Source organism: Giraffa tippelskirchi, chromosome 3 (assembly GCF_054371585.1).
Source record: "Giraffa tippelskirchi isolate mGirTip1 chromosome 3, T2T-mGirTip1v1.2.pri, whole genome shotgun sequence".
Classification (NCBI taxonomy): Eukaryota; Metazoa; Chordata; class Mammalia; order Artiodactyla; family Giraffidae; genus Giraffa; species Giraffa tippelskirchi.
In genome coordinates, this window is record NC_137277.1 from 177,942,410 (window position 1) to 177,956,195 (window position 13,786).

Genomic DNA, 13,786 nt, shown 5'->3' on the forward strand with positions numbered 1-13,786 from the left:
CGTGTCTGACTCTTTGCAACCCCATGGACTGTGGCCTACCAGCCTCCTCCGTCCAAGGAATTCTCCTGGCAAGAATACTGGGCAGAAAGTGAGGAGAAACTAAAGAGACTCTTGATGAGGGTGAAAGACGAGAGTGAAAAAGCTGGCTTGAAACTCAAGATTAAAAAAACTAAGATCATGGCATCCAGTCCCATCACTTCATGGCAAATAGAAAGGGAAAAAGTGGAAACAGTGGCAGTTTTTATTTTCTTGGGCTCCAAAATCACTGTGGATGGTGACTGCAGCCATGAAATTAAAAGACGCTTGCTCCTTGGAAGGAAAGCTATGACAAGAAAAGCTAGAACAGCGTATTAAAAAGCAGAGACATCACTTTGCTGATAAAGATCCGTATAATCAAAGCCATGGTTTTTGCAGTAGTTATGTATGGATGTGAGAATTGGACCATAAAGAAAGCTGAGCACTGAAGAACTGATGCTTTCAAACTGAGGTGCTGGAGAAGACTCTTGAGAGTTCCTTGGACAGCAAGGAGATCAAACCAGTCAATCCTAAAGAAAATCAACCCTGAATATTCATTGGAAGGACTGATGCTAAAGCTGAAGCTCCAATACTCTGGCCACTTGATGCAAAGAGCCGACTCATTGGAAAAGACCTTCATGCTGGGAAAGACCGAAGGCAAAAGAAGAAGGGACTGGCAGAGGACGAGATGGTTAGATAGTATCACTGACTCAATGGACATAAATCTGAGCAAACTCTGAGAGATAGTGGAGGACAAAGAAGCCTTGCATGCTGCAGTCCATGGGTCACACAGAGTCGGACAAGACTTAGTGACTAAACAACAACGACAGCAGGGATGGATCTTTGGTGATGGCTAACCGATCTTGTTGTCTCTGGGAACTGTCTAAACAAACAGCTTACTAAAGTATTAACTTGGTCTCATATAACAAAAAACCAACCAACCACCAAACAGAAACTCTAGGTCTACTGGGAAGGAATCGGACTTGGTTTGCCATCTTGGAGTATGATTGCCTGCCACCCATACCTCAGACCTAAGCTGCTTTACAGAACTGGATTTATAGAACATTTGATTGAAGGATGACACTACTCTCCCACAAGTACGTATTAAAAATCTCCTCCAAGTCTTCCTCAAGGGACCTGAAATAATGTCCTAGTAGGTCATTACTAAATGAATGTAAGTGAAGCCATTTACTAGGATGACTGAACACTAGGAGAAAGTAACTATCTAGATCTTTCAGGGACTGTGAGATACTGGTTCTGAATGGGCATTAATCCCTGGGTACCCAAAACGCCATTGTGATCCACCAATCAAAGTAGGCATTTATTGAGGCAGTGTTAATGGAGTTCTGGCCTGTGTCTATCTTACCCTATGGTTATTTTTCCTATTCTGAAGTACATTTCCAAAAGCCCTACTTAGCAACTGGCAAAAGCCCCACTGTAGCTCCCTGATCATGGTATAGGGGCTATTATGATAAGGGGCTTCCCTGGTAACTCAGCTGGTAAAGAATCCACCTGCAATGCAGGAGATCCCAGTCTGATTCCTGGGTTGGGAAGATCCACTGGAGAAGGGATAGACTACCCATTCCAGTATTCTTGGGCTTCCCTGGTGGCTCAGATGGTAAAGAATCCACTTGCAATGTGGGAGACCGGGGTTCAATCCCTAGGTTGGGAAGATCCCCTGGAGAAGGGAATGGCTACCCACTCCAGTATTCTTGCCTGGAGAATTCCATGGACAGAGAAGCCTGGGGGGCTACAGTCCCTGGGGTTGCAAAGAGTCGGACACGACTCAGAGACTTTGGAACAAATAGAAATTCTTAACTTTCCTTTCCTACCAGCATAAACCAAACCCAACACTAAATCCCTTGGAAATATAAAGAGACTAATGCCACCATCAAAGGCTTCAAAGATATTAGTAGTGATTCCTATCACTTCTGCATTTAATCTGCCTCTCTGGCCTCTGCAGAAGGTGGACAGGTCTTGGGCACTGACTGTAGATTTTAGTATGCTTGTTCGTCATTCAGTCGTGTCCGACTCTTTGTGACCCCATGAACTGTAGCCCGCCAGGCTCCTCTGTCCATGGACTTTTCCGGGCAAGAATACTAGAATGGGTTGCCATTTCCTTCTCCATTAGAATGCTTAGTCACTGGGTAATTCTTATTGTAGCTGTTGTTCCAGATGTGATCTTTCTATTGAAGCAAATCAACATGGTACCAGGCCCTTGGAATACAGCCATTGACTTGAGAGATGTTTTGTATCTATATGGATTAGCAAGAAACACAAGTAGCAGTTTGTTTTCATCTGTCAGGGACAACAGTTCACTACATCAATTTGATAATGCTGATCGGACATAATGAGAAGAAAGTAACAAGTATCCTAGATACCTTAGTAAGAAAATGTATGCTAGAAGGTAGGAGACAAACACCATGAAGACTGAGAGTTTTGCCTCCTCATTGACATTTTCAGAGGTCAAATAATCTGGGACATGTTGGGATCAGTCCAATCTAAAGCGAAAGACAGGACTTCCCTGGTGGTCCAGTGGTTAAGAATCTGCCTGTCAATGCATGGGATGTGGGTTTGATCTGTAGCCCAGGAAGATCCCAGATGCTTCAGGGCAACTAAGCCGATGAGCCACAACTACTGAGCCTGTGCTCTGAAGCCTGCGAGTCGCAACTACTGAGGCCATGTGCAGCAGCTACCAAAGCCCAAGGACCCTAAAGCTCATGCTCCACGACAAGAGAAACCACCACAATGAGAAGCCCATGCACTGCAACTAGAGAGTAGCCCCTACTCTCCACAACTAGACAGAGTCCTCACACAGCAACGAAGCCCCAGCATAGCCATAAATAAATAAATACTTTTTAAAAAAGACTTGTATCTAGAATATATAAAGACTTCAAAAAACTCAATAATAGGACAAACAACTCATTGGCAAATGATTTGAACTGATATTTCACTAAAAGATATACAAATTAGCACATGAAAAAATGTTCAATATCATTAACCATTAGGGAAATACACAATGAACAATGATATGTCATTACACACCCACTGTAATGGCTAAAACTAAAAAGACTGACAGTACCAAGTGTTGACAAGGATGTGGAGAAACTGGATCGCATACACTGCTGGTGGGAATGTAAAACGGTACAATTACTCTGGAAAACTGTTTAGCAGTTCCAGTAAAGTTAAACCTACTCCAGGACCCAAGAATTCCATTCCTAAGTATTTACCCTAGAGAAATGAAAATATATGTCTACAAAGAGGTTTGTACAAGAATTTAGAGAAGCTTCATTCACATTCATCCTCATCTAGAAAGAAATGTCCATCAACTGGTGAATAGATAAACTGTGGTACATCCATACCAAAGAATAGCAGTGAGCAACAGAAAAGAACAAACCTCTGATATACAAAATGACATGAATGAATCTCAAAAGCATTAGCCTCAACAAAAAACAAGCTGGATACAAAAGAGTCAATAGTGTGTGATTCCAGTCACATGAAATTCTAGAAACAGGCAAGACTAATGTAGAGTGACAGAAAGGAGACGGATAAAAGGCATTGGGTGAGGGGTAGGGGGAAGATAAGAGGGAAGTTCTGGGTGATAGAAATGTTCTATCTTATTTATGGTGATTGTTACACATGAATATATATCAAAACCCATTGAACTTGTACACTTAAACACAGCACCTCTTATTGTATGTAAAGTATACCTTAATAAAGTGAAAAAAAAAAACCCTCCTAGAAACAAGAGAATATGCGAAGATATCCAGTTATAAAACACACAAAGTGAACACACAAAAATGAGTAGCTAGCTATCCAATGCAATGGAAGGTTCTTGCAAAATTGTTAAAATTAAATATTTTAAATATGCAGGAAGTTTACGAAGCATATGATAAAACTCTATAAGAAGGATCATAAAAGAACACTTGAATAAACAGACTAATGCCTTAGCTTCCTTTCTGGCTCTGCTTTTACCAGAGGGATCTGCTAAAATATAAGTCATGTCGTATCATTTCTCTATTCAAAACTTTCAGAGGTTTTCTTTTCAGAAAGAATTCCAAAACCATTACCCTAATCTAAAAGGACTGCAAGATCTTTCTTCCCATCCCCTACCTGCCCCTAGCTCTAGCCTCAATGGTTTTGATGTTTCCCAATGTGTCAATGCACTCATGATAGCCCTTGTGTCAGGAACCCTCCTCACCCAGATCTTCACATAACTTGTTCCCCAACTTTAAACAAATCTTTGCTTCAATATCACTATTAGAGGTTACCTTGGCAAGTCCATCTTTAGTATGGGAAGTTTCAGTTGATCACTATGACTCAACAGCTGTTGTCATAGAAACTATGTCATAGTTTAGAAACTAGGAGAAAAGATTAAAAGGAAACATGATAGTTGTCTTCCAATATTGAAGAACAATTACGTGGAAGAGGAAGCAGAATTATTCTTCCAGCAGCTCCGGTAGACGAGTCCTCTGGACTGATCACTAGAACGTTAAGTTCCACAAGGGCTGACTGTTCAGCATCCCTAGCACAGAGCATGTCTGGCACACAGGTGCTCAGTCATGTCTGTTGAATAAATGTTTCAATGTGGTTCTGAAAAGCAGAATGGACCAATGGATAGGACTAAAAGGAGGCAGATGTTAACTCAATATGAAGAACAGTTTCTTAAAAATGAGAACTTGATGGGATTTTTCTGAACTCAGGTGTCTTTATCTAGTGCCTTCATATTTATACGCAAGCAAACTAAGGTTTGGAAAGTTTTAAGTCGGTGGTTATTTTACTGCTTATCTCAGTCCATTAGTGGGCTGTAAAATCAATTTAGTGGGTACAATAGGATTTTAAAGAACACAAAATAGAATTTAAAATATTAGAGCTTATTGCAAGTATTAACAATTCTTACATGAATTTTCTGTTTCATATAGAGAGAAGGATTAATATACAGAATCCCAGGTGTGTATTAGGTCAAGATGTGCTGTGTTTAGTTGCTCAGCCGTGTCCAACTCTTTGGGATCCCATGGACTGTAGCCCACCAGTCTCCTCTGTCCATGGGGATTCTCCAGGCAAGAATATTGGAGTGAGTTGCCATGCCCTCCTCCAGGGGATCTTCCCAACCCACGGATCAAACCCAGGTGTCCTGCATTACAGGCCAATTCTTTACCATCTGAGCCACCAGGGAAGCCCAAGAACACTGGAGTGTGTAGCCTATCTCTTCTCCAGGGGATCTTCCTTGACCCAGGAATTGAACCAGGGTCTCCTGCATTGTAGGCAGATTTTTTACCAGCTGAGTTACCAGGTAAGTCCTGGTCAAGATGTAAAATGTAGTATTTGTATATCTCACAAACAGTGAGAAATGTAATCTCACTGTTTTGGTTAAAAAAAAAAAAAAAAAACTGTTTTGAGTAATATCAAGTTAAGCTGCTCAACACAGAATTTGCCCCCTTGCAAAGTAACAAGTTCTATTTGCAGTTGAGATGGAGGTAGAATGTCATTGATTTAGGATGGAAACACTTGGGGAGTGGTGGCACTAGATGAGGTCAAGAATTTATATTTTTTTGTTACATTTGTGTATATTTTCCAAAATGATCATATATCCTTTTTAAAGTAGCTTTAAATACATATATATGAAACATACTTTACAATAGAAATTAGAAATTTAAAATGGAGATGAGATGGTTTCTGTAGGTTTACATTGAGCACCATTTGTACTGTAATCCAAGGCAAAAAACAAAACAAAACAGAGAAATACAATTTATATAATGCTCACGACATTTGCCCAGTATGAAATGAGCATTTTTCTGGCGCTAACTTCTAGGAGGAATCTGTATGTGAATTCTTCTGAGGGCATTAAATGTCATTATAGAGAATATTCGGACCAATACAATAAACTTCCCAACTGGTCTCCTTGCCTTTTATCTTTTACCCTTCAATCCATCCTGAAGTATGTGATCTTTCCAGATTCTCCTGTTTAAAATTCTTTAGTGCTCCTTCCTGCCTCCTTGATAAAGTCCATATTTCTATGAATGGATTTAACACCCCTTGGGACCCAACTTCTGCCAATCTCTGTTTGCTCATCTCCTTCCAGCTACCTACCTCCCACTCTTAAGATCTATGCCATTCCCAGACACATTATACCCTTCACGCTGCCAAGGGTACATATTTTATATGTTGTTTTTATATATTGTTCCTATGCTACAATAAAACCACCCTTCTCAGTCTAAGAAGCTCTTACTCTTCCTTCAGAGTCAGCTCAAACACAGCATCACTTGGGAAGCTTTCCTTGACTTTCCTGGGTTCATGCTAGTTGCTATTTCTTCCAGGACCCATTGCACTGTATACATGTATGTCATGGCAATTGCTGAAATACATTTTATTTGCCTGCTTGGATGTGTGTTTCCCTGCTACACTGTAATAGTCACACGAGGAGAGACCATGTCTATGTGTATGGTGGTAGTGATTTAGTTGCTCAGTTGTGTCCGACTCTTTGTGACCCATGAACTGTAGCCAGCTAGGCTCCTCTGTCCATGGGATTTTCCAGGCAAGAATACTGGAGTAGGTAGCCATTTCCTTCTCCAGAGGATCTTCCCCACCCAAGGACTGAACCTGGGTCTCCTGCATTGCAGATGGATTCTTTACCAACTAAGCGACCAGGGAAGCCCAGGCTTGATTTAATGTTTGAGACATTCAATAAATATCTTCACTAATGTCCTTACTGAACTAACAAGGTTCTTTTTTTTAAATTTACTTTTAATTGTAAGATAATTGCTTTACAGTGTTGAGTTGGTTTCTGCTGTACAACAATGTGAATCAGCCATAAATATACACATATCCCCTCCCTCTCGAACCTCCCTTCCACCCCTCACCTCATTCCACCCTTCTAGGCTGTCATGAGCTCCCTGTGTTATATAGCAACTTCCTGCTATTTTACATATGGTAATGTATATGTTTCAATGTTACTTTATCAATTTCCATCCTCTGCTGTATCTATACGTCTCTATTACTGCCCTGCACACATACAATGGAATATTACTCAGACATAAAAAGGAACAAATTTGAGTCAGTTCTAGTGAGGTGGATGAACCTAGAGCCTGTCATACTGAGTGAAATCAAAAAGAAAAAAACAAATATTGTATATTAATGCATATATATAGAATCTAGAAAAATGGTAAAGATGAACCTATTTGCAGGGCAGGAATAACAAAGGTTATTTACATGACTTTCTCTATATCCTGACTTTAAAGTCAAGGACATTCTATAATTAATTCAGTGAAAACATTTCAAAGGCAAACTAAGCTAATACGTTTCGAGTACACTGTTCTTTAGAATTTTCTCTTGACATGGAGTTCAAGCTGATTAGTTATCACCTTTTTTTGTGTGTCCCCATTGTGAACTATACATAACTTTACTGTGACACCTTTCACACTAATTTTAGTACCTGTCTTTTCCTATAAACTCTTTGAAGGCAGATATAGTCATATTCATTTTATTTTTTTAATCTCCATTTTATGGCACAGAGTCTGGTCTATAATCTATTAAAAGTTTATTCCTGATAAAAATATATCTATTTTAGCCCCAAACCTAGCATTTAGTAGAAGTTACCCAGTAAAGTCAGCAACAGAACAACAGTGCCATCTATTCCCACTACATATGACTTAACATCATTCTGGAGACATTAGCCAATGCGATAAGACTTGAGTAAGAAACTAGAGAAAGGAGAACTAGAAAGTAGGAGGTGAAATTACCACTGTTTGTGGATATGACTGTATTCCTGGAAAATGATAGAGAATCAACTGTAAAATTACCACAAACAAAGAGAGTATTAACAGGGGGTAGGAGATTATGAAATTCATATTAGAAATCATTAACTCATTAACATATATATATATGTGTGTGTGTGTGTGTGTGTGTGTGTGTGCAAAAAAACCATGCCACGTAAGAAATATAATGAAATAAAAGACTCCTGTTTTCAACAGCATTAAAAATACAAAATACGGAGGAATAAATTTAACAAGAAATGCACAAGACTCATGAAAAAAACCTAAGGACATGAGAGAAGACTATAGAAAATCAAACTCTTTGAATAGGAACGTTCAACATTTTGAGATGTCAATTCTTCCTAAGTCATTTTATAATATAACATGATCATAATAAAAATACCAGTAGGTTATCTTAAGATCAATACAAGTTGATGCTAAAGTTTTATGGAAAAATAAATATACAACAGCCAGTTAAATCTTGAAAAAGAATGAAGAGAAGGAATTAGTACCAACAGACATTCAATTATATTATATATTTCATCAATAATTAAAATTGTGATGCTGATGATAAAGACAAAGACAGACCAGTAGAGTATACTAGGAAATCCAGAAAAGTACCCCAATATATGTGGGAATTTAATATATGATGAACCTGTGGTAAAAAGATGAGCAATTTACTATGTGGCATTGGGACAATTTTTAGCCTTCTGGAAAAAAAAATAAGCTGGATTTACACCTCCATCTCATACTGGGATAAATGCCATATAGATCAAAGACTTAAGTGTGAAAATAAGTCCATAAAAGTGCTAAGAAAAAATATAGAAGGTTTATAAACTCAAATTGGGAAAGGCCTTTATAACCATGACTCAAATGCAAAAGTCATAAATGACTGATACATGTGACGACATAAAGACAAAATTTTGTATGATAAAATATACCACAAAAAGGCAAAAGACAAATGACAACATGGCAAAAACATCTATTAGAGAAATGGCAATCTCCATAATATACACTAAGCTTCTAAGAAATTGGCTAGAAAAGAATGATAACCTAATAAAAAATAAGACAAAGGACAGTTCACAGAAAAAGAAATACAAATATCATACGAAGGGATGTTCAACCTCAGTCATAAAAATATAAATGCTAATTAAAACTATATTGATGTTTCATTTTTCCTCTCTCAAATGAGCAACAAAATCCAAACATTTGATGATATTGATAAGACTGTGGGAAAGTAAGCACTTTCAATCTTGACTGGTAGGAATATAAATTGGTGTCACTCCATGGAGGGCAATTTGACAATAGTTCTCAAAATTATGAATGCATATATTCTCTGACCAAGCAACTTCACTCCTGGGAATTTATCCTACAGGCATACTGGTACATGGGGCTTCCCAGGTGGCAAAGTAGTAAAGAATTCACCTGCCAATGCAGGAGATGCAAGAGATACGGGTTTAATTCCTGGGTCAGGAAGATTCGCTGGAGGAAGAAATAGCAACCCAGTCCAGTATTCTTACTTGGGAAATTCCATTGACAGAGGAGCCTGGTGGGCCACAGTCCACGGGGTCACAAAGAGTCGGACACAACTGAGTGACTGAGCACTAGTACTAACATACTGGTACGTGATCGAAGCAACACGTGTGCATAGTTATTCACCGCAGCACTGTCTAGAATAGCAAGACTAGAAAAATGTCCGTCAGTAGGGGAGGAAAGTCATATGGAAAGATGGCTAAGATACAAACATGACACATGATACACATAGTTAAGTCTTTTTAAAAAGCAAGGAACACACACACAAAATACAAGGGAAAAAAGTGGAAACTCTGGAAAACCAGGACAGTGGTTGCTAACTGGAGGCAAGGTGGGATCTGGGAGACAGAGGCAAAGATGGAGGGGAGATGTTATATGGTACACTTTTTTAACATTCTGAGTTTGGAATCATATGAATATATATTGAAAAATTTTTTAAGTGTGTCAAACAAATGGGTGAAATATTAACTATCAGTCTCACATTTATCCAGATCTAGGTTGTAATTCATGATTAAGATATCTTGGGAGCTCAGAGAGTAATGATATTCTGTGTCTACTTATGTCAAGATTCATGTGCCACGTGAACAAGTGACAAGATCACATTCCATTATGAAACATCAAAAGGTTATATTTCTTGGAAGAAAGAGAACAAACCAAGCAAGTGCCGGGTGAACAAACAGCTATACTATCACAATTGTCAATCTGCTTACTGGTCTGAACACAGTGATGATGGCAGGAATGGGAAGGAAGGAAAAGATGCAAATAACCTGAATGGGAAATAAATCCATGGGTCTTGATGGCTGATTGAAAAATTCTACTGCGTATGGTCAGAGAGCCCCACTGCAGTCTCCAGAGCTCTTATAAGTCTTATTCGACTTGCCTAATTGTACCAAAGTGTACCATGATTGTAATCGGCTGTGGAAGGCTAGAGAGAAAGAAAGAGAACCTAGTGATTTGGTGTTTAGCAGTATCACTAACAGAAATTAGAAAGCCAGAAGGAAGAAAGCCAAGTTAGGGAAAAAGCAATGAATTAGATTTTAAGTACATGGTGTCTGATGTGAGTGGGAAATCAGGTAGCTGTGGCCAGAGGGCTACTGGAAATCCTAGTCTGAAGTTCAGACGGGACGTCAGACTTGAAGGTGGTGATGTGGAAGAGATCTGCAAATAGAGAAGAGGCTCAGAGGAAATACGGGCAGAGGGGAGAAGCTGGAGGACAGCCCTGACTGTGGAGCAGAATGGGGAAAGAAGGCAGAGTTACAGACAGAGAAATACAAGAAGAACCAGGAGAGCATGTGACATGTACACCAAGGGTGAGGAGCTTTAAGAAGCAGTGAAGGGGTCTACACATTGAGAAATGAAAGGGCCATGGCAATAATAATAGTAGCAATGTGCTCTGTCTCCTGAATCCTGACACACAACCTGAAGGCAGATAGTATTGTTAGCTCCATTTTACAGAAAAGAGTATTAACCCAGGGAATCCCCTGGTGGTCCAGTGGTTAGTACTCTAAGCTTTCACTGCTGAGGGCTGGGGGTTCAATCCCTGGTCAGGGAACTAAAATCCCATAAGCGGCAGTGAAGCCTAGAGACAAAAAAAGTGGGGGGGATATTAATTCAGAAAGTGACTTCAAAACTGCAGTATGTAACTGATGAGCTATAGTCCTTCATTGCTGTCTTGGGAGAGCTGGGAGATCAGAGTTCTGCCACTAGTTCTGCCACTAAATTAGCTATATGTGCAGGGACAAGCCGGAGAAGGCGATGGCACCCCACTCCGGTACTCTTGCCTGGAAAATCCCATGGACAGTGGAGCCTGGTAGGCTACAGTCCATGGGGTCGCGAAGAGTCGGACACGACTGAGCGACTTCACTTTCCCTTTCCACTTTCATGCATTGGAGAAGGAAATGGCAACCCACTCCAGTGTTCTTGCCTGGAGAATCCCAGGGACCGCGGAGCCGGGTGGGCCGCTGTCCATGGGGTCGCACAGAGTCGGACACGACTGAAGCAACTTAGCAGCAGCAGGGACAAGCAACTTCACCTTTCTAGGTTTCATTTCCTTCTCTGCAAATTGAGGGGATTGGTCCAGATAAGCTCTAGCTCTTATGTAATATGAGTCTTTGATTAAAGCCAAATGGAAGAGGGACTTCCCTGGCAGTCCAGCGGTTAAGAATCCACCTTGCAATGCAGGGGACTTGGATTTGATCCCTGATTGGGGAACTAAGATTCCACATGAACTGCAACTACTGAGCCCGTGAACTCTGGACGCATGGGCCACAACTAGAGAATCAATGTGCCACCACTAAGACTCAACACAGCCAAATAAATAAATAAGTATTTTTTTAAAGGCAGAATGGTAGAGATATATATATACACAAGATAGGCAATGAATTGAAAATTTAGCCATAAGTGAGCAGGGAGACCTGGCCAAGATCAGAATGCTGAATGTTTTATATAGTGAATTTTCAACCAATAAACCCATACTCTGATATATAAAATCTATAAATGAAAAACTCTTTTTATCTATATATTTCAGTTAGGTATAATATCAACAATTAAAATTTTTCATACCTGGAAATTTATAAATACTGTTCTTGAAACCCTGCTAAGCTGGTTGAATAGGATAAAAATGGAAGAGTCCAAGTGACGCAGTCTGTATATGAAGGATTGTCCTGTAGAGAGAGAAAAGAGCTATTTATAATAAACTTTTGTAATAAGAGACAGAAACAACTGCTAAGGTACATAAATATTTATGGAAATAAATTATATAGGAGCATTTATCAAGTATCATTTCTTTAGCGTGTAAAAACAGATCATCTAGCACAGAATATTAGTTAATGGGAATCCTGAACCTCTTAATATTAAAGTCTGTAATAAAGATTTCCAAAATTAAAATATATTATGGAAGACTGAAAGCAAACAAACTTTTCAACTTTAAGAATAAAATAAACTTTTTAAGACAACAGCTGTTCAAAGGCTGGCCAACAGATGAAATACCAAGACAGCAACATATGTTCTATTACCCTTTTCCTACAAATGACATCAATATGATTTGCAAGAAAACCAAACAGAATAGCTTTAAAGATGCAACTAACAAAGTTTAACATTTCTTTAAAACTCGATGGTTAAGAGGGAAGTGGAGGAAAAAGTCCTACTACATATGTTCACAAAGTCCCATTACAGTCACCCAGATCTTTCATTTGTTTGCCAGATTGAACCAGTGTATCTCAATTTGCAGGAGCAGCTGTAACAATTCTTGTATTAAAAATGTTTCAGTTTTGGGCTTCCCTGATGGTCCACTGGTGAAGGGTCCATCTTGCAATGCATGGGACACCTGTTCAATCCCTGGTACCGGAAGATCCTACATGCCATAGAGTAACTGATGTTACTAAGTACGTGTGCCACAACTACTGAGCCTGAGTGCTGCAACCACTGAAGCCCACGCTCCCTAGAACCTGTGCTCTACTCTAATTCAAACCTTTTTCATTACCAAAAAAAAAAAATCTGTTCAACTATTTTGCTCATTGATGAAGTTTTGTTAATGCAGAGACTGTTAAGGCTTTATGTTCACAGGCAGTGGAAAAATGAATTAAATGCTTTTTAAATCAATCAATTAAGCTAAGAATTCCCACCAAAATAATTCTGACTAAATTAATGAAATCATTTTTAAATAATACAGGTTATTTCTGATTTGAAAAAGGTATTTGAGGGCTTCCCTGTTGGCTCAGTGGTAAAGAATCTGCCTGTCAATGCAGGGGACACGTTTGATCCCTGGTCCAGGAAGATCCCACATGCCACAAGGCAACTAAATACGTGCACCACAACTACTGAGCCTGAGTGCTGCAACCACTGAAGCCCACGCTCCCTAGAACCTAGGCTCTGCAACAAGAGAAGCCACTGCAGTGAGAAGCCTGCACACTGCAACAGGAAAAGCCCCCGCACAGCAATGAAGACCCAGCACAGTCAAAAATAAATAAATCAATTAAATTTTAAAATAAAATAAAAGCATTATATACTTTTAGAAAAATTTAAAAATATAAGCAATTATAAAGAGAAAATGAAACGAAATAACATTTAAATAAGCATCCTGAAAACACCACCAGACAAAAAATAACTGCTCAAATATACTTTAGTTAATAAAATAAACACATCAGTTACCCACTCATGAAGAGGTCTGAATTCTGGCAAATTAAAGCATTCAAAACACTGCTGTTCAAAACACTGACCTGGAAGTTAACAAAAAAAATTTTTTTGAGCAGCAACCAAAAGAGAAAAGAGCCAAGATGACCCGAGTATTCCATAAAGTGCAATGTGATTTCCTCTTATGATTGGCAAAGTTTATATAAAAAAAAATTCCCACAGTCTCTACAGCTGGGAAGAATGGGAGACTTTTTAAAAAATTTTTTAAATAAAGGGACAAAAAACAAACTGAGAGCAAAAGGTGAGGGAGCTGGGAAGCAGCAAAGAGATGGAGATGGGTTATCAACACTTTTTAT

At 39.1% G+C, this 13,786-nt stretch overlaps 1 protein-coding gene across 14 annotated transcripts in view; it reads right to left on the bottom strand.

Annotated features, from left to right (window-relative positions):
* The window catches only part of ZBTB8A (zinc finger and BTB domain containing 8A), a 129,802-nt gene that overhangs the window by 61,250 nt on the left and 54,766 nt on the right, over positions 1–13,786 (bottom strand). For 10 of the 14 annotated variants that reach the window (XM_081585851.1, XM_081585859.1, XM_081585853.1 and 7 more), the window contains one exon: positions 11,862–11,962. Coding sequence is in view for 3 of the 14 variants with exons in the window: in XM_081585848.1 (XP_081441974.1) it covers positions 4,287–4,300 (14 nt within the window). In the remaining 11 variants the exon portion in view is untranslated. Of the gene's footprint in view, positions 1–4,216; positions 4,333–11,861; positions 11,963–13,786 lie in introns of those variants that run through there. The other 4 variants (XM_081585848.1, XM_081585849.1, XM_081585850.1 and 1 more) reach the window with 2 other exon arrangements.